Here is a 26,963-nt window from a genome sequence, read left to right on the forward strand (position 1 = left end):
ATGTAGATGGTAATATCATATTTTGTATGATATGTACAGGTGATGCTGTAAAAGTTTTATAGTATAGTGAGATTTCTGAAAAGTACTAACGTTACACTAGTACTAGAGAATGACTTGTATCAAAACAAGATGTTTTACTGTTAGAAAGTGTATTTCTAAGAAAGAGACAACATCAAATGTCATTTCAGGTTATAAACTTTATTTTCCCAGTGGAAGATGCCGGAAAAACATGAACAGATTTTCTTGGGTTGTATTTGTTACTCTGAAGCATCGTGAAGATTATTCTTGTTATTAGTTCCCCCTTATATTCAGTGCCGGGGACTAGTGTTCTAGCGCCTCTCTCCAGTTAAGCTGGATACCACCGTAATAATTGCTCATTTTGACCACTCTTTCTACTGTTATTCTTTTACATGATATAAAAACATGTAGCAATCTGCAGTCGAGAAAAGCTTAACAAGTGTGTAATACCCAGGATATTTCCAGGTAATATAGTCAAATAATAAAATGTAACCAAAGCCAAATCCTTACGTCTTTCAGTGTAAATATTATTTCCTAATAGTTATTACCCCTCTCCCTTTACTGCCAGAGTAAGACAACAAAACTAATCTACCTAAATGTCCCATTCATATTTAACATTGGAGAATTTAGCTGCTCCATTGAGAAGCTAAATAAGAAATATAAAGTTACAAAAAAGAGAAATATGTCCTCATTGCAACACATCAACTAGAAAACATCTTACTCTTTTAAAGGATATCTCTGCCTACAATGAAGATGCTTAATATCAAGAACAGTTTTTTAATAATTTGCATTATTGAAACTGAGTGTAACCATCTAAGCTGTGCATAATTCGATAAAGGATATTTTTTTAAATGGTAATATATCATGTAAAGCTGCAAGTGACTAAATTGAGAAATGTGTGAAAACAAAATCAACACTACCTTCTGCATTTCCTATGTAAATTGAAATCCTTTTATCCAACTTTCAACATTAATAAACTCCAGTTACAGACTGGTACAGTTTTCACTTTCAGATAACTGTCAACCAACAAGTAACTTTTTCTGCCAACTGCTTGTGAGAAATAGCTGGTTAAAGGTTTGATAAACTATTTTAGTAACTATTCTGGGTAAAGCTGTTTGTTTCACTGTATCCTCTGGTACAGGTACAGGTAGGCAAGGTCTTTTGGTGGATTCTCCGAGACGGCAACCTTCTCATCATTGTAGATAACCCATCTGTAAACAGCAGAAAAACAATCTTGATTAATACCTTAATATTTGAGATTTGATTCAAATTTCCATTAGCAGTGGCGTCCGAGTGGTGTAGTGGATAGAGCGTCCGACTGTCAAGCAAGGAGACCCAGGTTCAATCCCCAGGGTTGGACCCAGACATGTCCGGACTTGCACCCAGACATTGTGCCTTGGGAAAGGCACTTAACACACATTTCCCCCTCAGTTAGAGGGTTCCTGGGCCCTACTAGGGTTTGGGTTGGCGTTGTTAGGAAGAGCATCCAGCCGTAAAAATCTTGCTTCAAAAAAAAGACTTGCACTTGGTGCAAGCACGTCTAAACCCCGGTTGGGGAAAAATGACATTAAATTCGGTTAAAAAAGAAAAAAAAAAAGTGGGCCCAAGATCCTTTCCTTCATACTACATGTATAAAATTACAAGCTTAGGCTATCAAATACAGTACTGATTTAAAAAAATTATAGATGATACTCCACTTTAGCTAACTACATTGAACTAGAGATTGTTGTTGACAGTTATTTAATGAAGATTAGATAGTAAAGATTGCTGAGCCTCACCTTCCATCCTTCAGGATATGGCAGACATAGTGGCCACACATTGTAGAGGTCCCCATGTGGCTGATAAAGGCTACAAGTTTGTACTCTACAAGAGGAAAACAAAAAACAAATTACTGCTTAGTCAAGATAGTGCATGGCTGCATTTTTCATTGTAGTATGAAATTACAACTACCACAAGGTTTACACAAGTCATATCTTGTACATGACTTGTACAAATATGACAGTGAATCTATTGCTTGTATTGATTACTTTCAGAAATCATGGGACTTAATCTCTAGGAGCAGGTCTTTGCTGCATACCTGCACCAGTGCAGGTAACATGGAAAATTACCTGCATCACTCAAAACTTAGAAGGTATGGATCATACTAAGAACTGTTCAGATACCATTGCCATTATTTCTTTTACACTTCAAGTAGTAACAGTCAATACAGCTAATGAAAATCCATGTACACCCACATACATGTACATGAATCGGTACAGGACTGGTAGACATCAGAAATACCTGCACAGCTCTAATTTTACCTGCACCAACCTCCATATGCAGGTGGTATTTCGAACCCTGAGGAGGATGTGACTTACTTCCAGTGCCGTCCTGGACCTGTGCATTTGAAGGTACGGGGAGACTTTCCTGCTCTGCTGTGTCCATGGGCATGGTGTCCAGCTCATCAGAGTGGCTGAACAACCAGTCCGCTGCTCTCTCCAAATCATTATCCTAAAATAGTATAGAACTAAACGTTAACAACAATAAAGGCAACAACTGCTCCTTTTCACTTTCCTGCATTTACTAGTATGTAGTAAGTAAAGCACAGTGGTAAATACTAGTATGGGGCAGAAGGGATGCATAGGATCCTCAGTCACACTTCCTTACTATAATTAATACCGTAAAGATGCCATACATTTTTAGAAGGATAAATATTGATAAAGAAAAACACACCTTCTTTCCCACTGTATTTAGTAGTTAAGATATACAATAGGGGGTCTTGTATTCTCCCTAAATAAGTTAAAAACTCATGAACCTCTGAGACAATATTTTTTATTACTTTATTTTGTTATGTTTTCCCTCTGTTGTACATGTACATGTAGCTTTATCCTTCTGTTGTAGCTTCATCCTCACATCAATTTTTGAGTTCTTGAAGATTTATGAAGAGTTCTCCCAAAAAAGATACATCCCTATGCTGGTTAAAAAACAGAGTGTAGAGGGCTAAAGCACAGCATAGGGGGTCTAAATCACAGCATAGGGGGTCTAAATCACAGCATAGGGGGTCTAAATCACAGCATAGTGGGTCCTCCAGTGACAACCCTGGTCAGCTTCACTTTACATGTATCCTTAGGGGAAAAAACTATTGACATTATAATTGTAAATTGTTTAGAAGACTGTCTTACTGTAGCCTTCAGCCCCCGTATAGCCTGTCCCCTGGTGAAACCCATGGCCTCCAGAATGGTGACAGCCTCCTCACTCAGGCCTGCGGAGGACTCGGCAGCCCTGGGACCTCCTGCTGCAGCGCCTTCTGGCTCCGGCCGCTGTCCTGCAGGCGCTCGCGGGATCTGCAGGGGTGCTGCAAAATCTGCACCAGGACAGAAAATTCAACATTTTAGTCATAAAACATCGTCAATATGTGGAACACTATCAATGTGTATTTGATTACTTGATTTTATTTTCTAAAAGGCAACAGAAAATCCAACCATTTCAGTCATAAAAGATCTTCAAAAAGTGATACACTATCAATATGTAATTAGGAGCCATGTGATTTTAAATAGGCAACAGAAAATTCAGAAAATTAAACCATTTCAGTCATTGAACATCTTCAAAAATGTGATGCACTATCAAATTAAATGTGCATTTGGGAACCATAATATTATGATTTTTAAAAAGCAACAAAAAATTTAACCTTTTCAGTCATTGGACAAAATGTGATGCACTATCAATGTGTCAATGTGTATTTGGGAACCATTATGATTTTTAATACTAAGGCCATGTTGATTTGATTATATGGATGACATCCACGCGCGCATGAATTTTCGGCCGTTTCAAAAAAAAAAAGTTTTCAACCATACTGTAAATCGTACAAAACAGTTGCAAAATGAGCAAAAATATACCGTAAGTTACAAAAAAACCATACCAATGTTGTAGAATGCCAAAATCAAACGAAAAAAGACGAAATTGTAAAGAAATGAACTTGAAGACTAGATTATTCGCCAAACCATATTCTGTCCCATTTGTTCAACCCTCATGACCACGTAGATAATGAAAACAACTTTTTTTTTGCAAAACTTTTTTTTTATTCGCACGCGCGCATCAATTTTGGGGTTCCCGGAGGATGTCATCCATATAATCAAATCAACATGGCCTAAATAATAGGCAAGAGAAAATTTAACCATTTCAGTCATTGAGCATCTTCAAAATGTACATGTACAATCAAACCTACCAAGGTGACCACCTCTTCAAGCTGGCCACCTGGCCATGGTGACCGCTTTTTCTCGGTCCCAAAAATTTTCCCCATTGCCACAAGCATTAAGCAACTTGTCCAAGGTGACCGCAACCGCCCTGAGTTGGGTCCACTCAATTGTAGTTTTCCAATGCTAATCTTCAGTACTTGACCAATAATATTACATGTAGAAGTACATGTAGAAACAGACCAGGATCCTCCATGTGCTGCATGATCCAGTCCATGGCAGCCTCAGCCCCACAGTTGGAGGTGTAGTACACAGCCTTCCTACAGGCTTCTGTAGGGAACCCCATCTCTGACAGCTGGATCACTGTTCCCTCATCTATCTCAGGCTCAGCTTCTACACAGGGCAGGATACATCACTTTGTTAAGCTGAATTCAGGGCAAAAATCTACAGGTAATTTCAATCTTCCACTATTCTTCTTCTACACTGCATTTCAGTGGTTAGCTCTGAGGCGGGGCATTACTGTTTTCAACAATGCTTTGTTAGTCTAATATATTCCACTATTATCCTGTACATGTATTAAGCTTCCTAAAATTCAAAGTAGATTCTTATCTCCCGAACTATTTCACAAACTCACCATGTTACGTACAGTAGTACATGTTTGTGTTGTAATATGGCAGTAAAAATGTAAGTACATGTACAAAAAAAACAGTACAATGTACCTTCAAACTACTTAACGACTACAGACTAGTAAAACTTGTGGGATATGACAGTAAAACAGGAAATATCATAATTAATGTTTGGCAATGCAAATACTAGTACCAATGAGTTTTACTGATACACACTGTCACATATGTAAAACAACTGCATAATGAATGCTACAGGAATAGGCAATTATCCTTAATTAAGAAATATTTGCTCTTCCCCCTAAACCTTACTTTGTCCTGTAGCAGCAGCAGCAGTAGCCCCAGCACCAGCTCCTGTACATGTAAATAAGCATGCAGCAAGGCAACATAAAGTACAGCAATGCCTGGTACATACATGTATGGGCATGGTGCTATCAACTTAGCTTTATTATTTAGACAAAGAAAATTGCTAGGAAACAAAAAGGAATACGGCACATTGAAGAAGCATTCTACATGTACCTTCTAAGAGTAGCATGTGAGTGTCACAATATGTTACTTACAGGTTTAAAAGAAAGTTGCAAAACACCAACAGATAATCAAAATAAGAAAGATAGTACAAAACTGCAGAGCAGCATATGGGCAGCTATTAGCCTTACAGAACGTCATACTCCCAAAAATCTACCTGCATGGCTTTGTAATTACATATAAATTATACAGTTCCAGAGCTGAAAGTGTGATTTGTTTCAATGCAAAATAACTGGTTAGTACCAGTCATACCAGCAGGCTCTTCCATCGGTGGTTCTTCCCCCTCTGGAAGCTCTTCCTCCCCCTGCTGTATCCCCTTCCCCCTCAAATGTTCCAGGTCCAGTTCATCAGGGATGCTCATGGACACATCTAGTACACAAACACACAAAATACATCAGGGCTTGAAATATGGGGTGCAATGTGCACCCTAGTGCACCTAAATTTAGAGCTGTGCACCTAAAAACTAATTTTTTTTCTGTGGGTGCACCAGTGCACTAAAATATTTTTGTAGGTTTACGTATGTAAAGATGTTAGATGCATAGTTAGTTGTACTTGTACATGTAGTAATACTAGTATGTAGCATATTCTTAATATCCAAGGGTCAAAAAAATAATAAAATCATTGTTATAGTACATTTATTTAGAAATGAAACATAATTAGTTTTTACTGACATTCTACTTACATAGTGCACCCAAAAAATTGTTTGTGCACCCAATTTTTTAGGTTGGGAGCACCAGTGCACCTATTACCCAGAATGAATTTCAAACCCTGTGTTATGAAGTGGAAAATTTGCATCATATCACTAATATCTATCTAAGGTCAGGAATTTCTCCTAACATTTAGATATATGAGGATAATATTGAAGCATAAAAATTCTAACACCTGCTAGGTACATGTATAACATGTGGGTCCTACCAACTGTGGTGTAATATCATGATAATACATGACAATGATAAATAGGACAATATTTCAGAAGGTTCTTCATCTGAAGTGATACAAACCTAACTTCTTGGGCACCCAGTCTTCACCTATTGTGAACTTCTTCAGATGCACCATTAAATATTCTGGGAAGGTAGCAAATTTTGTCGTCCTGAAAATAAACACAAGGACAAACAAAGTTAAACTACAATTATGATCAATTTTTTTGGCTGAAGGGGAATTCACAATATATCAAGAGCATCTAAAATTGTAAATCCCCACAGCAAATGCAATACATGAGGACATAACCTAAACCTACATGATTGTATAGAATTCAACAACTAACTTAGATGAAACAAGTTTGTATTCGCAGTAGCAAAGCAATGAGAGGTGTCATTTGTAACAGATTGTCTGAGAGACTAATGTAATATCATAAATGTATATATAGATACAGCAGATCAGGGTTAGAAGTTAGTCTGGTTCAGGCCTTACTTGTTGGCCACAGATCTGGCCTGTAGAGCACTACTGTAGAAGTCCTGGATAGACTCAGGCTCAGCCCAGCTGTCCAGACATGTCTGCAGGGATAGCTTAGCTCTCACCAACTCCTTAGGGTCCCTGGGAAACAACAAATTAAAAAGTTATTGTTTTAAAAACTAAACCATAACTTATTAAACCATAATAGGACAGCTATCAAAATATGACAAAGGAATGCAGATATTTATCACTAATGACAAAATATGAGCAGAGCTACTTACATTTTCTCCCCTTTGCTTTCCTTTTCTCTCTTCCTTGTTTCATACACAATTAGCTCCTCTGAAAAAGACAGAAAGAGTCATACATTACAACAAAGAATCATCTTTATTACAATGTACATTTGTACATTTATATACAAGATGAAATATTACTTGGTAAAGCCTAGGTCAGCCCTTTATCTCTTGCTACAGCACAAAGAGGAGTGCACAACATTCTAGTATGAATACCAACTGAGTGTCAACAAAACATTAACAAGACACTTCAATGCTTTATGTCTACTAATAATAGGCTGAACAGTTCAAGTCACCATTTCAACAATTTGCAAAAAAAACCCCAGTCAATTCCTACACTTGACTCCTATGAATCATAAGCCAAACGTGAATTTTACAATGACCATTTTCTGCCATGTTGTGGAATACAGCACTATATATTATATGTTTAACATGTAAGTTATAACTCATAACTTACCTCTGTTCTCTGCCAGCTCCACAGGTACAGGCAGGGACAGAAGGTAGTCTGACCGCTGCTTGTACCTAACCTTGCCAGACTGGACACACTGGATACGTTCCTCTGCCATGTACTTTAAACATACTGTCGGGTTGAATGTGCCTCTCGAATGTCTCTATGGGGCAAACCGCAGAAATCAAATGGTAAACACTGATACGTTTGTGAAGATTAGTCATCCAGGGTTATATCGATAAAACAGTGTTTCAAACTTTATCACTGGATATAAGAATTTAATGGTCAGATGTTTCAAGTGTCTGACACTCTTCATCATTTTGTCACTTACCTTTTGTTTATTTAGAAGCCTTAAGAAAATGTTGACTTTTACTTGTTTTGTTTATTTAGAACCTTTTGTTTCTTGTTCCATAAATCCTACATGTATGTAAACATGAAGAGTGTTGGACAGACACTTGAAACATCTGACAATTTTCACATCATTCTAGTGGTAAAGTTTGGAACACTATTCTCTTAGTAAACATTGATGTACGAATCAAAGCATTGTGAAAAAAAGGTTGTTGAATAACACTGCAAATATCTACAGATGTGACTGTAGATGTGGCTTACGTCGATGATATTGATGAGATGAAGGAAGAACTCCTGTGCGTCCTGTTGTCTGTTTGTAGAGAACTCTGTGTGGCCCTTCCCTATCAACGTCTTAAACATCCGGGGGGTGATGCCATTCTGAGGAGGAACAACAGACCACTGTTAGTTACTGTTACATACTTATTCATTTCAAATGTAAATTTAACAACATCTAAGACTTTTCTTCATTATAACTACTTTGGTAATGGTACACTATACATTTGAAATCACAAATTTGGTTGAAACACTGCTTGGGGTTGGAATTTTTTAAACAACACATCTTGAAGATAAATATTATTCTTGTTCTGGGATTGAAAATTAGCATCAGCACAATCAGTTGGACTGAAGAAACTTATTGCAGCACCTGGACTTTTTTGGCAGGTGGTGCAGCTGCAGCTGCGGCCATCTCCTCTTCAGGTGGGTTGGAGAAGGTACCTGACAACAGACCGTACCCAACCTTTGCCCTGAAACACAAATATGCTGGTTATATCCTGGACTAATGTTACTGTTTGAAAACCCTGGAGCAGTAATCATATGCTTTAGTCAGCAATGCTTGTCCCATTACACTAACGGCATGCTGCATATCTATATTCAATAATTGAAAGTAGTCACACTTACACAACTTGTGGTTCAATATTTTCAAAGAGAAGGCATTTGACAATCATTCATTCATTTACTCACATTTGGGTGGTAAAGTCACTGGGGGCCTCTTCAGGTGCTCTGTTTAAGATTAAATCATATTCTTCAAAATATCTGAAAAAAAAATGGATACAAAACCGTCTATAAAAAGATTGCTACAAAAAGCACAGTATACAGTAACAAACAAAGTACATGTATTTCTGTACATACACACAATGATTGACTAGTACATGTAACACAGTTGCTTTACATACAGTTGGATTTCTTTCAACAATACATACTACGTAAAACTAAACTTTATGGACTTTAAGGTTGAATTTTTCTTTGTCTTGTGCTTTTCTCTTGATGGTTAAGATCTTCTAGCATTAAATTTCTGTATGGATTAATGTTGTTAGTTAATAAAAAAAATCATCATATTGTCCTGACCTTTTGCGGAAGTCAGGTAGTGTGAAGATGACCTGCATGACAGAGTTGAGATAACAGCTGTTGCCCATGTTCTTCATCCCGGTGTACCCCGGCCCGTACATGGGCTTCAGCTGCTTGTCTGACTCCTGGATAGTCGCCCACTCTCCCACCCTCTGGTTAATGTCAATTTCCAGCTCTGTCATCGTCTTGTCAGTCTGGGTTGTGGTGTGGTTGTTGTTTGGGGAAATAAGAGACAAAATACACACATATATTTGTAAGGGGGATGGAAGACATTCAGCTTTGAGATACCATAGTTATATCAAACGTAAGATGGAAAGAATCTGTGAGGATATGCTATATACATTGTTTGGGGAAAGCGTAGACCAAATATAATTTGGACAACACTCTGCGGTGTTTTTACTGAATATACATACAACCATAAGATCCGAAGAGGCTGTGAAGATACACAAAACACAGATGCACAAACAACACTACTGTATCACAATACAAATTGAAGTTATTGAAAGCAAACACTTTCATGATACTGAACCCACACTGTATAACAGGATTCTGCTTATTGGGTTATACTACATACATGTATAATGCCAAAAGAAACAGGAATGTTCGTCAAATGTCTTGAAATCAGTGTGTGTGCAGACTATAGAAACAGAAGACCTCCAGAGACTACCCACCTTCTCCATACTCATCATGTTGATGCCAAAGTGGGCCAAGTGTCTGGCCAGGTGAGGATCTTCCACCATCTCATCCTCATCATAGGAGTAAACATCTGTGAGGAAAAACACAAAGGTTAGGCATGAGCGCCACCTATCAGCTTTCATTGGAACAACATGACAATCTAAATGAAAGTTCATCTGTGACAGCAATTGACATTATGAAGGTTTCAGATGCCATAGCTGCACACAAAGAAAATAGAGTATCAAAAAGCTATGGGTCACAGCACTATAGCCTCATCAACCTAAAATGGGATAGGGAATTTCCCTACCAGCCTTAGTAACACTTGCTTTGCCTTGTCTATTGAGTCAGTTAGTCAAGCTTGCCTAAGCTTGATGTTTCTAACTTAAAGGGAAGAGATGTTGCTTCAGTGGATTGCAAGTTCAGTGCCCTGAAGTTGTCCATGCAGCCTTGCATTGAACTGTTTCTACTTTAAAGCCTGTATTTTTAGCTTGCCATTTCTGAAGTTTACCTTTCCAGAAATGTAAGACTTAGTATTATTGCAGCCAGTGTTCCCACCTGCTCCAGTAGGGGTGATGGTCCCCAGCTTGACGGCCAGGGGGAAGCCTGTCTCCCTGAAGTGGTCCACGGCATGGTTGTTCCCACCCGACCCGTCAAAGTACCTACGTCCGCACGCGATGCTCCCATCTGTCAGGTTCATCCACAGGTTTTCCACAAGGTCACATCTGGAGCACTTCCAGCCTCTGGAGGTTCAGAAGACATCGTCAGCAAGAAAAAATTTGTCTCCAGTGAAATAAAATCAGATTCAGATTAAAATAAGATTCAGAAGAATACAATATTTACTAGATGTTTGCAATTGAACATGTCACAATGGCTCTTAATGAGGCCTTGGAAAAAATGTTGTGCTTCATGTTTCCCGACCGACCCTAGAAAAAACTGGCAACCCTAGCCTTTTTTTCAAGCTAAATTTTCCAAGCCTAAATTTTTCAAGCTGATCGGCCTTTTCTAGCTCCATGAACTGACATCTGAGTGATGAAACGTTGTAAAATCAGTTTCCCAGCATTCATATTGAAAATATGAGTGCAAGTTTCACTTTGTTAAACTGAATTGTATACGTTGGATCACTAGAGATCACCAAAGTTTAAAAGAAAAACAAAAATAAAACATAGTCCATACCTATCGACCCTAAATTTCTCAAGACTGAAACAGGAAACACTATTTTTTTCCTAGGCCTGAGGATCTGGCAAACCAAAATACTTTAAATTTGACAAAAGTCTGTGACTTACTTGGGAGGCACCTTGACTCCATTGTCCAGCTGCTCTAACTTATCTGCATGTCTGAAAAGTACAAAATTCACAACAAATTCAGTCTGAAGAACTACTAGAAATTTGCTAACAGGAACTTTCTACATTATGTGTATTAACATGTACAAAGTTATCAAGACCCAGGTATGACATAGATATCTCATGATATGAAAGTGAAAGAAGTTGAAGTGAAGTTCCATTATGTTTGGTTGGGAATATAACACTTACTTGCTAACTTGTCTGACCTCTCCATCCCAGGCTTCTACTGCAGACTGCTTGTCAGCTCCTGAAGACTTCAGGATACCTTCTATCGCCAACTGGATCTGTCAGGAATGTGAACAATAACACCAGTCAGACAAACACTCTTACTACTGGTAACTTAGTCTTACTCCTGCAGTACTGAAGGGGCAAGGAGATTAGGTTTTCGTCAGCATCAGTTGGATGGTTTGTGTGGTGGATTAATCAAAGTTACACATGGATTCCAATGGTTTTCTGGAGTGAATGTGCCTTACATTCTGAAACAAACTGATTCAAATTTGAGGGCAATCCCCCTTGCAGATTGCTCACAAATTGCAGCTTCCAGCAAATAAGACACTGTCTGCCAAGACAAAACTATGACTAAAACATTTTTACTAGTAATACATGTAGGTGCAAATGTTATTTCTGCTAGTATAACCAGCATAAAGGCTAGGAAACTCTTTAAAACGTTAAGTTATACCCTTAACCATGGGCTGAAACAGTGCACACTTTAGCACGTAACTGTTCCTTTATAATATATTTTGACTACAGGTATATTTTGTATTGTCTTTGCCTGTTTCTTTTTATGATCCTTACCTGGACAGGTGTGTCCTCTATACTTGGGTAGGGGAAGGACTCATATCCAGGCATCACCACAATGGCAATCTCCTCCTGGATCTCATAACGGCCCTCTTCATTCACATCAAAACCTCCTTCAACACCTACAGGTACAAGAACAAGAACAGAGATAGTGTTTGTTATATTATGTAAATATTTGATTCATTATATTGTTTGAATGTGAGTGCACAAGGGCTCTTTTACTGAGGGGGCTTTCTTGGTTTAAAAGAAAACAGAAATAATTAAATGGTAAAAACTCGAGGCACAGAAAAAATAGCCACCTAACAAAGAAAGCAATTTGTATGATCAGAATCTCTTTCAAAAGTTCTCTCACTTTTAAACTAAAAGTTTTGCCTTCCTTATAAAGATTCAAATTTTTCAAACCATACTTTCTCTTTACCTCACTCTTTCTCTATACATAATCATCATTTCCAATTCTTCATCTAGTAAGTAAGTAACTTATCATACTACATGTACTCCTATTTTGTTATGTGGGTACTTGTACAATTGAAATCTCACCAATGGCCAGCCTTGTTGGTTTCTTGGCTGGAGGGTCATCAGTTTCCCCACCTCCTGCTGCACCTGAGATCTGTGGGAAAGGAACCACATCAACTGTCACAACGATTTCATTCTCAAATCTCAAGTTTGGAAGTTTATGTACGATGGGACTCTTCCCAGCAGTATAGTATTTGTCATACATACTTCATACATTGGCTCTCAACCATTACACTTACAGTTACAGACACACATGCCCACATGTAGAGTGCTGCACATTACAAGGTATGAGCTAGGGGCACTAGAAAGTTATTTTTCTTGATTCAATGCCTTGCTACATCAGGGTCATGTGGCGCAACAGCAGCGTGCGCGACTCGGAATGAGGAGGTCCCGGGTTTGAGTCCTGACATGCTACCGATCTTGTGCCCTTGGGAAAGGCACTTTACACGACTTTCCCCCGCTAGACTCAAGTGAAAATGAGTATTGTCTGTCCTGTATTTGTTTCTTAATGTACGGGACACAACACCAGCAATAACTGCCTCTGTTCCGCGTGTATTGCACTGTTGCAATTTCAATAAATCAAATCAACCACTGTACCTCTATTTTGGTCCTCTTCAGGTGCAGGTAGATGGGGTTCTCTGGGAACTTCTCATAGAACTTCTGGACATGCAGTTGACACAGGCCCATGTACGACTTCAAACACACAAACAGGCCACCTTCAGACTCCTGAAAAAATATCAACAAAAAGATACATTTACTTCTTTGCAAAATTACAACTTACAAATGTAGGTAAATATCAAATACAAGGCCAATTGTTTTACCAACTAAAAGTGTCTTAATAATACATACTGTGCTATGTTTTTATCATCTTGCTGTAAAATCTCCATATTAGAAGTCTAGGCAATTTTCTGTACTAGTATGTGCTTTATTTCAACAAACTTTACATAGGAACTTGACATTGAATAACATTGAACTAGTTGGCCAAAGTTAGAAGTCTGTAATACAGTATACATCCCCCTATTTGGTACTCATCAGTCAAACTCAAGATGACCATGACATTATCCAGGTTAAAATCAATCCCCAGACACAGACATATGACATCCCAGACTGAGGAAGTGGGTCAGCTGGTAATCTATCTCATACAGAACCATCTCCATGACAAGACTATGTACTGTTGCTAGGCAACCATGCCATGTTACCAGGCAACACAAGCCCAGTTACTCCAGACAAGGCCTGGCCTTACCATAAATAGCTATAGCCTTTATCAATTTCAGTTGCATCACTCCAAAAATATCTTGGCACTCAGTGACATTATGTTTTATGTGATTCATAAATGGAATACTGCTTCGCACTCAAGGCCGACAATCTGGGGAAATGTTTTCTTTAATGCAAAACTGTGCTCTTGGCGTAAGACCAAGTACTTTACAGGATGGTAGAAATAGGAATGTTCTCACATGTGGCTTACTTATTCTTGGAATGGAACCTTTCACTAGTTTAAGTTTGGTGCCAAACAGCTTTCAAAGGTTGTACCTTCAGGCTACAAGGAAATCGAAGAGATCAAACATGCCTAGTTTTGTACAGGTTTGTGACTGTGAGTGAACAAGACATCAAACTTTCAAAGTACATCTACTGTTTACTCATTTCTGTCTATTAATTTATGAAGATGTTAATTGGGGTCACAATTAACAAAAGGACCTGATGCAAAATGAGTATACAACTGATCCTGCCATAGAGCATTTCAACCAGGTGGGATTTTTCTTGCCGACCAAAGATTCCATTGTAACAGGAGCCTAAGCCACATACCTTCTTTACTACATAGTCTATGCTTGTTTTATGTAGGTCTGCCAAAATGCCAGAAGTATGTAGCAGAGTCTCATCTATACAAACAAAGCCAAACGATAAGAAAATGCAGAGGTTATCTTCCCTGGCAAATGTTCAAGACTGACTTACGACTAGTAAAAGTAAAACTGAAAAAAATATCTTCATGCAATTGGCTCTTTCTCACATATTCTCTCCGGCGATATTGACATTTCAAATTTCTTTGACAATTAATCCATATATGCATGTACATCTGTTAAGTCATTTTAAAATGTCAGGCCACTTTTTCCAGTTCAAAACATTCCTTCACGACATCAAATTTGAGGCAAAATGCACAGTTTTATATCTCTGTATAGATAAAGCGGAGACAAGGCGATTAGAATCGTTTACATCTCTTGTTGAACCAGACAACCAATATGGCATTTCGCGAGGTCCCTCTAGACTGTAGTCAGCCATATTGGGCATGGTGTTATCCACACATGGAGCTATTTTTATCTCCCATTCAGACACATATCTGCTGGACTACCTACCACCCTCCCACTTCCCCATTCCTCTGATTCCTAATGTCACACTGGGAATACCTAAATGCCGATCATCTAGCATCTGTGTATGAGATGGAGTGGCCACACCTACAAATTACAAACACGTACACACAGACTGACAAATCAGTCAATCTTTTGTTGTGCATTTATAAATTATTGCCAGATTATGTGCTTTAAGTCGTGGTCATTTGCAATCATGTGTGCAAATGTGTGCAAGCCAAAGCAGGCCTAATTTGTATATTTTTGCTGCTTTGTTGTATAGCATATGATGCTGAATAAACATTCTTATCATAAATCATGGAATATCAGAAAACCTTTAACTCATAATCGGCCCTATGTTCAACTGAAAAAAGTCTTTGTTCTCCAGTTCTGTTTTCTTACTAAAAGTTTTACTTTTAGGGAAATCTACACAGATCTATGGAGAAAAACTAGAGATTGAATATTATTTTGCATAAATTAATGCACCATTTACAATGGCATTAGAGACTGAGGTCAAAATGTAACACTATTATTCACACACCACTGTATTTGACAAATCTTTTATCTCACTGAACAAAATTACTGAAAAATCATCAAACATATCTGCATCCTAGAACAAGAATCCATAATTTGCATGTTTTCCAGCTCAGCTGTAATACCAAGAAAATTAATTGGTTATACAAACATCTGCAACTTCCTTCTGAATCCAGAGCCGAAAAACTTTTGTCCATAAACAATAAAATCCTCCAACAGTTATTCATTATTTCAAGGATGGTTAGTTCCATTCATTTTGTTCTTGGCCTTTGAGTTTGACAGTTGAGTGAGCATGTTAGTAAACGGATTATGATGCATTCACTGTCTCCTGGCTTTTAGAGCAGTGATACATTTTTATTTCATTTTATTCTGGATGGGTTGATCGTATAACCACATCACATGCGTCTACTAAATTCTGCAGTCTCATGTCATCCCTCCCCATTCAACTGCAAATCATGCCATGCCCAGAATACCACCAACAAAGTCGGCACAGATCCGACCGTATAATTCCAGATAGAAAGTTACGAGAAAGGTGGGATGAGGTTCAGACAAAAGTAGAGTGTTTGACTTACCGGGTTGTCGTAGCAGTATATGCATTCATCCTTGTATATCTTCTCCCCACCCCGCGGAACTTTGACGCAGGGGAGATAGCCGTACAGAGTTTCCAGTGCCGACATCTTGGATTTGAGACCTCAACCGCATCCAAATCACTTAATATAGTGAGGCTGTGACTCACACGGAGATTGATGTCAAAATTATCAGTTGATTTTCATCGATATAAAATATGATTTACGAAAATGATAATAATGTAGATTTATTCTTCTCTCTAGAGCAATTTTCTGATTTTGATCACTGTTTTTCATTGCATGTTTTGGCTTTCTCTATCTAAGTCTCGGGGTATCTCGCGAGATTTTTCAGCAAAGAAAATGTTGTGGTTGTTACGGTATCTTTGATTGGACGATACTGATCACGTGACGTGCGGATAAGCCTATCAGGGCATTGTATGGAAATATCCAGGTACTAGTCCGTGATTGGCGGAGGCGGTAACTTTAAAAAATTGTTTTCATACAACATCCGCAACGTCCATTGTGTTTTGTACAACAAAGCAGACAGAACGTATCTTCACTGCGATTTCCGGGGTAAGTTTGAAAGAGTTTATATTTCCCTCCACTCGGCAGATTCATGCAACTTGCTTTGGACAGTTTAGTAGACAAAAGGAAGGTCGATCGGGACGTACCGTGCTGCATGCAGTACAGAAAAGCGATCCAGCAGAAAAGCGTGGGGCTGGAACTTGGAAGGTGAACTGGTTGTTTGGAGATTTTGTGTATCGTTGTGTAAAACTGACTTCAAAATTTATGACTTGCTGATTCATAGTCCCTGTAGATGGTCTCCCTGCATAAACATTACTATGACTGACTGGCGATGCATGAAACTAACCTGCTTGGATTATCGTGAACGTTATTTTTTCGCATCCTTCTCTGTAGCCGAGCTCACCAGTAACACACACACAGATTTTGTTAGAAGGCCGTGTAACCTACATGCTGGATACTGCACTATCATATTACAGTTACAAGCTTTAATACTCCAAGAACCCGCGAAATCTTGTGTTCAACTTCAATTTTTAACGATAAAACCGACGCGAGAGTGTGCGCATGCGCGGAGGGCTTTAATTACTGTGACCAATGGATTAAAAATCATGAATGGATACTCTCCAAGCAGAGGTTTGGGTTTTGGGGGTATTTTTAGCGTGTTTTTAGGCTTTTTTATCGGGGTTTCTCTTTTGCACTGAATTTTTTTTCCCACCAAACCCAACCTCTGCAGGCAGTCGAAAACTTCAATGGGCTATAAACCTAATCATTTCAACACATTTCAGTCCTTCTGCAAGGAGGTGTGAACCAGATGCATGAATAGGCACAGTCAGCAGGAGGCGTGTGGCCCAATGAATGCCTTTCCGACTGCCTAGAAGTGTGATAATCCACCACAATAAAATGGATATCCCTAATGACAGTTTGATGGTTCCCGGGGAGGGGCACTATCGCCTGTTTTGAATAGGTTTGCCCCTCCCCGAGGTGAGTGCCGGCAGAGGTTGGGTTTGGTGGGGAAAAAAATTCAGTGCAAAAGAGAAACCCCGATAAAAAAGCCTAAAAACACGCTAAAAATACCCCCAAAACCCAAACCTCTGCTTGGAGAGTAATGAATGGATGCATGTGTTCAATTATGTCCTTTTCTCTGACAGAGTACATGTTGAAGAAGAGACATGGGTGCCTTTGAGAGTAAGACCTGGGCCAGTCTGGAGGACTCCACCAGTAGTACACCTCCAGAACAGCGCAAGGTGCTGCAGTTTGACCCCCGGTCACCAACTTCAGGCATCGACAGAACACCTATTCAGGTACACATTCTCATGTGCATGTACTTCCTAAAATAATGGGAGCCAGTAAGAGTTGTTAAGTGTGGTTTGGATTGTCCCTAACACTAACAGAAATTTAAAGTTGAACGCTTTCATTTCAATGTTTTTGACCATTCATGTACAGTACAAGAGGCATTTTTGTGACCTAAAAATTTTATTTCTTTTCCCCGGTCAAGGTTGAGAAGACCACAACAGTTTTTGTGGACCCACGTTCGCCCACAAGAGAAGTTGACAGGACACCAATAAAGGAGTACAGAGGTATTTCTCCCCCCCTCCCCCTACCCTGAGTGCCAGACAAGTTTTGGGCCGTTGAGCCGTTTTCCTGTGGCAGCCAGAAGGCCTTCGCCCGCCTATCTAAATTACCCCTGTGGTGGTGTATTACGAGGCCCTGCACTGCACCTGGGCTAGCAGCCTGAAACTTATCTGGCACCCAGGGTACCCCACCCCCTTCTCTCTCTGGGAACTCGCTTTACACATTACCATCAAAAGAAAGGGTTGAATCATGTCTCAACACAGAACAAAGAACTGCTGTACCTTTGAAGGAAGAACATGTCCTATTTTATTCCTAACTAGCCATTTCCACCCCCAGAGCCGTGGTGCTATGACTCGGAGCTGTCCCTTGACCTCAGCACCTCCTCCGTCTGCCGTCTCCTTGACGACGACCCCGATGCCTCGCCCCAGATGCCTGACATCGAGGTGACCCCGCCCGGCCGGGGGAGTGACAGGTAGGAGTACAGGAGAGTTGAACTTTTGGTCAGGCCCAAAATGTACGTGTAGATTAGTATGCAAATTGTCTTTTCTGACACGTTGAAATCGTCAAAAGACATGGATGTAAGAAGAGTACAAGTACGTATACTGTAATTCACTTCATGTGCACAGTAGCAAAATTTCACAGTCTGAGAAAAATGGAGGTGCTCAAGGAACTATACTATGTTCATGGTGGTAGCTAGGGGGATGGGGACAAAACACTAATTATAAGTTTGCAGTACAGAAGACAAGTGACCAGGAAACTGAATGTAAAAGTAGTACTGAGCCTGTAATTCTTGATTTTTTTCTCTCTGAGAGAAAAAAAATCAAGAATTACAGTAAAATATTGAAGCTCCTGAATAAAAATCTTAGCGTAAGTTTTTCGTTGCAAAGTGACTGATAGTGAAGTAACTAGGTAATGTGCGTTGGTATGCATAAGTGAAAAATATTTACCAAAGTAAATATGTCCCCTGTCTCCCCTGTCCAGATCATCCCGGCAGACCCCCCAGTACGAGCGTGAGCTGTGTGACATGATGGACAATCTGACAGACGGCTGCACCACACAGGAGGACACCAGGCTACTCAAGGCTAAAGGTCGGAAAATAACCTCCAAGCAGAAGTGGGGGTGGGGTAATGGGATGTTCAGTAAGTCTCATTTTGTGACAGTATGCACCCTTGGAGTTGGAGTGGGCTGGCATCAGCGTGACTTAACTTACATTTCACTCTGCCATCATGTTTTTAAATCTTGCACCTGTACATAATGCATTTGAGATTATCTGAAGTTAACATTGTGAAAATGAAACTAAAAAGGTTGATTGACCTTTGAAATGGTATAAGAGCAAAGTTTCACTTGTGTGGCGTGAAATTGTATTTGCACCTAATGGTAACAGCTATAACAGCTTAAACAAGAGTTACAGTTGCCTTTTCTCACGTGTGAGTGCTTCACATTCTAACATCGTGTCCAGATGATTCCATATTAACAGACTTCAGCTTCAGGTCGTAGTCTAATTTTCTTTTTGTACTGGTTATCAGAAGTACATTTAGCTTCCCAGCAATTCATGTATTGACAGCAGACAGGGGTACCAAACTACAAGTATTTATAAGTCCTTTTGGGCTGTAGAATAATTTAGATGTCGTGACTGATTTTTACCACTTGTATAATTTCAGAAGCTGTGAAGCCAGCAGAGAAGCCAGTAAAAATCCACCCCAACAACAAGAAGGTCCTGTTCACGGCAACGGGAAACCTTCCGCGGTCACCGCTGACTACCAGGAACGAGGAAAACCCGCGCGTCATCGTACAGCAGAAGCAGATGGCGCGACTGGGGCTGACCAAGACCGTACAGCGCCCGATCAGGCTAGCGTCCAAGTACGAACTCTTCTCCGACAAGGAGAATGTGGAGATCGAGTGAAAAGACATACATTTTGTACCCGGGCTTTTCTTTTTGAGAAGCGGTACACTTCTAGTCACAGGGAATGGTGTGTGAAAAACAGACACTGTCACAAACATCCATGCTGTTTTATTATTAGCCTGCCATGTTATGCTATAAGCAGCATTTGACTAACATTTCTAAACACTGTTTCTTCTTTGTACATAAATGTAAATATACTCCTGCACACACATGTACTAAGGATGGCTGTTCTGTAGAACACTTGGAATGGTAGCTGCGATGATTTCTTGGGTCGTGGATAGTTTGTATTACTGGAAAAAAGACATTTAGTTTTTATAATGATGACGGTATTTCAAAGTAGATGTTAGCTTCTCATGACATGTTCTCTAGGGCATAGAAAGATTTTATATTCATAAGTTGTGTATTCCTAATGATGCACTTCAAAGCAAATACCAGAATATCATTTACAGCACAAAATAATTTCATTCAAATAAGATTAAGGCTACATTGTTCTAATTTCAATAATAAAAGCTTATCATACAGATGTTATCAAGACTATTGAGATCAGTATGTGTTGCACTAAAATATGGTGAAATATGGGGAAGGGACAGACAACTGTATATCAAACCACTGCCATACAACTAGATGTTTATGTTTATGCTTTTATTTGTGAACAAAAATGCTTACACCTTTTTTATTCTTGTGACAATGGTGCTTGTTATCTAGTAAATCTGCAGTTTTTTTTTAGGATATTGAAGCATGTACATGATTGTACTTTCTGTCACTCTTCTCTTTTGTGAAAAGCACATAATGAAGGGATTACGGGTTGTATTAGTATTACTAAGAACATTTTTAAACCTCTAAGACTTGTTTAGTTGATCAGTGTAAATATCCTAACATTTCATCAAAAAGAGCCATGTGTTGTCAAATTCACATGTCCTATAGCACTGAACAAATTTTCTTGAACCTAAAAGTTTACTACAGTATAGTGTTACATGTATCAGCTTTTATAGGGTGTAGCTAATCAATGTTTAGAATAAGAAATAAACTAATTTCACTTAAAGCATTCTTGTCATGCTCTTTGTATTATACCCCTATATTCTTAACCCTCAACAGTACACCTTCCCGGACTGATTAATCTGTACACCTGGGGTCCGCGCGGACCCCAGAACAGTTTTTTGCTAATTTTTAGAAATTATCAACATGCTACCAGCTCAATTGTTTTTCAAACTGATGTGGGAACCTCTGTGTCCACATTACATACAAAAATCATACATTTTGAACTTTTTCTATTTTTTGGTGAAGAAAAGAAGACAAGAAGAAATACCCGATTTTTAAACCCATTTCAGACTGAAGGGGCTTTTGAGGCCCAACTTTGATCTCAGATAGCGGCTAAACGGCTTGCGCTAGAAGTATCAAATTTGGAGACCTTTCCTAAAATGTCTCTGGAAAAAAGTTCATATTAGTTTGATACTAGTAAGTTGATATTTTTTTGTGTTGCCATGGCAACGGGTTTTTAGCAGGCAGTTTTTTTGAAAATATAAGTAATTTTGGTTTAAACATTAAAATTTTCTGAGTTTTATATTAAATTACACTTCTTTTCAAACATTAATAACATCTTACATAATTAAATATAAGTTAAATCATTTAATATGCATAGAATATGCTAATTTGATGACGTCATTGGTCAAAATCCAATATGGCGGACTATATTATTAGCTCTGACGTCATATGACGTCATAATTACACAAAAGTTATTAAAATCTAATTCTATTACTACACAATTCTCTAAAAAACTTGGTAGACATACGATGAGTGCATAAAAACATATAAAAACGGAAATAAGGTAATGTATAAGAACGCCAGTGTATCCATTATGATCGAAAGCCGGCTGGGGTCCGCGCGGACCCCAAAAGAAAATCAAATATAATTTTTTTTATAAATGGTAGAAACGGAGTTTTCTGCAATGTATTGAGAGACAACTTTGTGGGTGACAATTACCTAAAATTTCAGAAAAAAATCTTTAGAAACAAAAAGATATTACAGAATATATAGTGCTGGGGTCCGCGCGGACCCCAGGTGTACTGTTTAGGGTTAACTTAGGCCATGTTGATTTGATTATATGGATGACATCCGCGCGCGCATGAATTTTCGGCCGTTTCCAAAAAAAAAAAAGTTTTCAACCATACTGTAAATCGTACAAAACAGTTGTAAAATGAGCAAAAATATACCGTAAGTTACAAAAAAATAAGTAAAAACTATACCAATGTCGTAGAATGCCAAAATCAAACAAAAAAAGACGAAATTGTAAGGAAATGAACTTGAAGATTAGATTATTCGCCAAACCATATTCTGTCCCATTTGTTCAACCGTCATGACCACGTAGATTTCATAATGAAAACAACTTTTTTTTTGCAAAACTTTTTTTTATTCGCACGCGCGCATCAGTTTTGGGGCTCCCGGAGGATGTCATTAATATAATCAAATCAACATGGCCTTACGATTATTTATGCCTAGTGATCATGATTTTTTTCTTAGAAGTTTTGGAGAAATTCAAAAGGCTCTGTTTTGTTTGCTTTTTTATTACAAAGACGACAAAAACTGACTTTATTATATGTCTAATTAGTCAATCGTGTCAGATACAGACACTTCGTCAACACTAGTACTAGCAACATAATTAAGATCGTAATAAAAATGCACAGCAAGCAATGTAGGAACGAACTTGAATCAGCATTGCAAGCCAGCTGCTCACTTTTCAGTGGCGCCTAGTTAGTCAATCATATCAAATACAAACACTTCGTCAACGCTAATACGAACAACATGAAATTAAAACTTGTAATAAAAATGCACAGCAAGCAATGTAGGAGCCTGAACCGGCATTAGCAAACCATCCACTCTCTTCAGTGGCTCAGCAAAAGGGTGATCTATCCTTTTCTGGCATAAACCTTTGGATTCTTGGCTGTAAATAAAAGACAATGATACACCGTTAGTTTAAGGGGAAAGTTGAGCAATCATCTAACAAAAGCAAACAAAATCGCAAAATAATTTGAACAGACCGTTTTCTACTGCGGATAACTGACGACCTGATTGGTCGTCGCTGTGATCACGTGTCCTGCACAATTGGGTCATTTTTCTTGAAGAACACGAAAATAATCTTCTGAGCAGGTACCTTTCGTTGGCAAGACAGTATCCAGGACGGCCTGACCTATGGTGGCTAATGGACACTCTTCAGCTGACCAATGGACACTGCCTCGCCACCATATGATCTGCTTCGGAGATTACAGGCATTACACGAAAGCACACTTCCTACCTGCATACACCTCCACTTCACACAGCGTAAGTATTCGCGCTGGTCCAGGGAGGCTCACCCCGACATACCGGCCCCAGAGCCCGCCACAGTCGATGTAGAAGACTCCCTTGTTCGTGTAGTCGCTCCCCCACTCACCGCCACACTGCTGGCTGGACGCAAGCGGGGCTGCGTGTCTTTTAAAAATATCAGGAGTGAATAGATATTAAAGCCGTTTGATCCCACAAAATCTGCAACCTGACCGCTCTACTTCCGTGATAATTATAAGTACGGAGAATCTGTCTAACTCATAACAACACATCCGTTGTGGAATTTATACGTTACAAATAGCATATTTTGTTTTATCATCGCTTTTACATTCTTGCAATTGCTTGAGTGGCAAAGCGATCGATTGCATTTTCAATTTTTCCGCAAGGTGACGCTATGGCAAGAAGAGTATGGTCCTATGGTCCCGTATTGCTCGTCACGGTGAGGATATTGACTGCGGTTGTAAATCTAACCTAGTCTCCACCAGACTTCTTTTGCGGGGGGACTAAATTGTAGAAATCGGCCTAAAAAGGGTATTGATTGGCCAGAGAAGGTAGCCGGCCAAAGAAGCTCCATTTTCTCGGCGGGGAAATGGAGCTTCTGGTGGAGTCTGGTGGAGACTAAATCTAACCTCAGCAAACTGCATGCCGTTATTTGTGGAACATAATTGACCAAAGTACATCTAGTATTAAAGTAAGGAAAATAACCCACATGCCGCTATCGACGAGTACAATGAAGGGGTCGATCCTGTCGGAGCAGCAGTCCTGGCGGTTGTAGATCTTCACCGTGCCGATGGGATGCGGGGTGACCAGGTCTACATACCTGCAGAGACGTAACACTGATTATTCAGGGTCCACGTCAAACCAGCTAGAGTCGTTACCTTCGGTTTGTGTACCCTTATCTGAGGGTCAACTATAGTCATTAATTGTTTAAAGTTAAAGCTTTTGGTCCAACACAAAAATTCTCTCACCTAGAGCTTTCGACCAGTCACTCTAGTCTTCCTCAGTAGACTGACCCAGTGAGGATTGTCACGTGGCTTCTTTGAAGTGTGACGTCAACACCGAGTCAAAGGTATCTTGTAGACGATGTCGGCCCCCGTCGCGGTTAAGTGAGGCTGACATCCTCTACCAGATAACTTTGACTCAGTGTTGACGTAAAACTTCAAAGAAGCCACGTGACAAGCCTCACTGATCTGAGTCAGTCTACTGAGGAAGGCCAGAGTCACTGGTCGAAAGCTCTAGGTGAGAGAATTTTTGTGTTGGACCAAAAGCTTAAACTTTAAACATGTAACTACCAACACAGATGAACTTTCATGATAGTGTAGTCATTACTATTTTTCATTGGTTTGCCCACCGGGTCAGTGAAAAAAAAAGGTCTACATACCACCACGGGTCTGTCTCCTCGGCCGTGTGGGTGCACGAACCGCCGCTGTGCTGATTGTAGAACTGGTTGGTGCTCCCGTCGACGGCCTTGTTTGCGAAACCGTAGTACCCGGTACTAGACTGTACAGTGGGCTTGTCCCTTGCTATGTTTTGCCCTATAGGAACAGACAACACACATTTTACACGATGAGTCAGTACACTAGACTACGTACAGTTACATGACGGCTCATGCACTAACTACAGCTGCTTCAGTCTCATATGACAGGTTACCCATTTGTAGTGTGACTACTCCCGATCAGTTTCCATCACGATATTGATTGCCCAATATATATTAAAGCACGTTTAAAATTACATAAGTGTTAAAAAATTGTTGTAATTGGAAAAGAGATTCTTCCTAACTAGAGAAGAGAGTCTTCTTCACTATCAAGGATAGAGCGCCAAGTTTTTATAACTAAGATTCCCAACTATGCAAATTGTGTGCACATAAACACGAAAAACCATATCTAGTATTCAGCCTTACCGCTTTCAATCCGTTCAAACTTCTTCTTCAAATCCCTCACGATGTCCAATACTTCTTTCATGGATTTAGGTTCGATGCAGGTATCTAGGAGAGAGATCGACGTCGTTAGTATGAAGTACGCTAGGAAGAAAAGATCCAAATGTTCCGATATGATATACTTCAACTTAGGAATCACGGACCAATGTTATATGTGATATCTCGTTTTCTTTGTAATGACAGATGAGTGTACCGTCGGGTTGCTCTTGATCCTCATCTTGAACCTTCTGCATTTCCAACTCCTTGATGTGCATCTTGAGTTCGTGGTTGTATCCCTTTGCCCTCTGACAGTCCATGGTAAACTGGACGAAGTCTGGGATCGACATCTCTCCGGCTTTGCAGAACTTGCTCATGATGGGTTCTTTCTGTTTTAAATATGTTACCGTAAGGCCACACCAATTTAATTTGTTGGTTCTCGGAATCGCCGCTTCAAAAAATCGCAAAATCAAAAAAAAAAAAAATTCATTCTTGTTGTTGTTGTTACTGTTGTTGTTGTTCTTGTTACTCTCATCTCATCTGCCGATTTTTTTCGGCCCGAACGTCCACCCGGTACGTTCTTATTTTGCACGGTACGTTTATTAATTTTTTGGAAATCAGTAATTTTTTTCGACTACGCGTGAAAAAAATCGGCAAATCTTCGACGTGAAGACGTTTATAAACGCGTATTGTAGCGAGAAACGTGTCATTTTCGGGCCGGTTTTCGCGATCGCCGCGTGCATAAATTTGTCTGAATGTTCCATTGTCATGGGTGGTGCTCATCAAAATACGAACTCCTCAAAGCTCTAAATTAGAACAAATTCTAACAAACTAAGCAAGTCATTTAATATTTACGATTTTTAGCTACCATATTGTATTTGTCGATGTCGATTTACCGCAATAAAATCAAGAAATCGGGTAAAATATTACACAGTCTTCCCCGTAAAAAATGAGATCTTCCGTTGACCCCAAATGACCTTCTTCCGCAGCGACGCCATGTTGGATATTTCTCGGCCTTTTCTACCACAGTTTTGGCTCATTTTTACGACAAAATCCCGGGTAATATCGCCCAGAAAATATCTGAAGCCCTATCTGGTTGCTAGAGAAGCATTATTTTCTAATTTTAGTGGATTTTTCCCAAAAGAAAAGTTGTCGTAATCGACGCCAAGTTAACGACATGCTGGGATGGTTCGCTGGGATTTTTAGGGGCCATTTTTGAGTAATCGGCACTTCGAAATTTTGTTTACTTTTATGATACGAACGCTAGCAAAAAAAACGCTGCCACATCATGCCCATATTCTTTATTACCCGGTACCCGTTGGATTTTCTTGGCCAACATTTGGCAACGTACTGGCTGGACTCAGGCGGTGGGATTGGCATTTTGGCCGTCTCGGGACCGAAAACATGTGGACGCTGGACGCGTTAGACAGGTAGACGCAATGCAAGATTTCTTAACGCTTGAGTCGATGGGAAAAATTCAAGGGACCAACAAAAAGTGGTCGTAATGGACGAGTGGTCTCTATACAGGGGTGGTCGTTATTACAGGTTTGACTGTATGTATTTCCCAACAACATGACATGTCTGCATTTGTACTAGAAATGCTCTCTTTGTTGTCTATTTAAATTCCTAATTGCAAATAACAGATAAAGATTTGTGCATAACAGTTTCTAGTATATCAGTAAGAGCACATTTTAGTATAAGAGACACAGGTTACCCATCAATTTTGGTAATTTTCCGGGGGGGGGATGTTTATTCCGGGGGGTATGTTTATTGGATTTTGAAGATATGACCGGGGGGTACGTTTATTCCGGGGG

General features: G+C 39.4%; 2 protein-coding genes across 6 annotated transcripts; one reads left to right on the top strand and one right to left on the bottom strand.

The window, feature by feature from the left end:
* Positions 1-61: 61 nt before the first annotated feature.
* LOC109479846 (ubiquitin carboxyl-terminal hydrolase 5-like) lies at positions 62-16,244 on the bottom strand. 2 transcript variants are annotated; one of them, XM_019781874.1, is made up of 23 exons: positions 15,932-16,244; positions 13,084-13,212; positions 12,511-12,580; positions 11,971-12,095; positions 11,365-11,459; positions 11,119-11,169; positions 10,391-10,575; positions 9,832-9,926; positions 9,161-9,354; positions 8,777-8,848; positions 8,460-8,559; positions 8,078-8,194; positions 7,478-7,631; positions 7,012-7,069; positions 6,749-6,871; positions 6,340-6,428; positions 5,591-5,707; positions 5,126-5,167; positions 4,434-4,583; positions 3,180-3,361; positions 2,376-2,508; positions 1,797-1,881; positions 62-1,229 (listed from the first exon to the last, which is right to left on the bottom strand). In XM_019781874.1, the coding sequence occupies exons 1-23, from the start codon at positions 16,034-16,036 to the stop codon at positions 1,139-1,141; spliced, it is 2,562 nt and encodes an 853-aa protein (XP_019637433.1). In that variant the 5' UTR covers positions 16,037-16,244; the 3' UTR covers positions 62-1,138. The 2 variants fall into 2 exon arrangements, with proteins under 2 accessions (XP_019637433.1, XP_019637432.1); XM_019781873.1 differs by lacking the exons at positions 62-1,229; positions 1,797-1,881; positions 2,376-2,508; positions 3,180-3,361; positions 5,126-5,167 and having other exon boundaries at positions 4,362-4,583.
* A 129-nt stretch (positions 16,245-16,373) lies between these two features.
* On the top strand, positions 16,374-19,975 carry LOC109479883 (cell division cycle-associated protein 3-like). Of its 4 annotated transcripts, none has more exons than XM_019781928.1 (6): positions 16,374-16,498; positions 17,596-17,748; positions 17,943-18,024; positions 18,356-18,491; positions 19,001-19,158; positions 19,681-19,975. In XM_019781928.1, the coding sequence occupies exons 2-6, from the start codon at positions 17,617-17,619 to the stop codon at positions 19,920-19,922; spliced, it is 750 nt and encodes a 249-aa protein (XP_019637487.1). In that variant the 5' UTR covers positions 16,374-16,498; positions 17,596-17,616; the 3' UTR covers positions 19,923-19,975. The 4 variants fall into 4 exon arrangements, with proteins under 4 accessions (XP_019637487.1, XP_019637488.1, XP_019637490.1 ...); XM_019781929.1 differs by having other exon boundaries at positions 19,684-19,975; XM_019781931.1 differs by having other exon boundaries at positions 19,001-19,107; positions 19,684-19,975.
* Positions 19,976-26,963: the final 6,988 nt, after the last annotated feature.

The sequence above is a fragment of the Branchiostoma belcheri genome, unplaced genomic scaffold (genome assembly GCF_001625305.1).
Source record: "Branchiostoma belcheri isolate BF01 breed outbred unplaced genomic scaffold, Haploidv18h27 scaffold5, whole genome shotgun sequence".
NCBI lineage: Eukaryota > Metazoa > Chordata > Leptocardii > Amphioxiformes > Branchiostomatidae > Branchiostoma > Branchiostoma belcheri.

Excerpts from the sequence above, each read along its gene's own strand:
- LOC109479846 (XM_019781874.1), bottom strand. The coding sequence starts at position 16,036 with ATGTCGGCACTGGAAACTCTGTACGGCTATCTCCCCTGCGTCAAAGTT. Across the intron at positions 12,096-12,510 it reads ACCAACAAGGCTGGCCATTG|GTGTTGAAGGAGGTTTTGAT; the intron begins GTGAGATTTCAA and ends TTGTACCTGTAG. Across the intron at positions 10,576-11,118 it reads GGAGTCAAGGTGCCTCCCAA|AGGCTGGAAGTGCTCCAGAT; the intron begins GTAAGTCACAGA and ends CTGAACCTCCAG.
- LOC109479883 (XM_019781928.1), top strand. The coding sequence starts at position 17,617 with ATGGGTGCCTTTGAGAGTAAGACCTGGGCCAGTCTGGAGGACTCCACC. Across the intron at positions 18,492-19,000 it reads CCCGGCCGGGGGAGTGACAG|ATCATCCCGGCAGACCCCCC; the intron begins GTAGGAGTACAG and ends TCCCCTGTCCAG. Across the intron at positions 19,159-19,680 it reads GTGGGGTAATGGGATGTTCA|AAGCTGTGAAGCCAGCAGAG; the intron begins GTAAGTCTCATT and ends GTATAATTTCAG.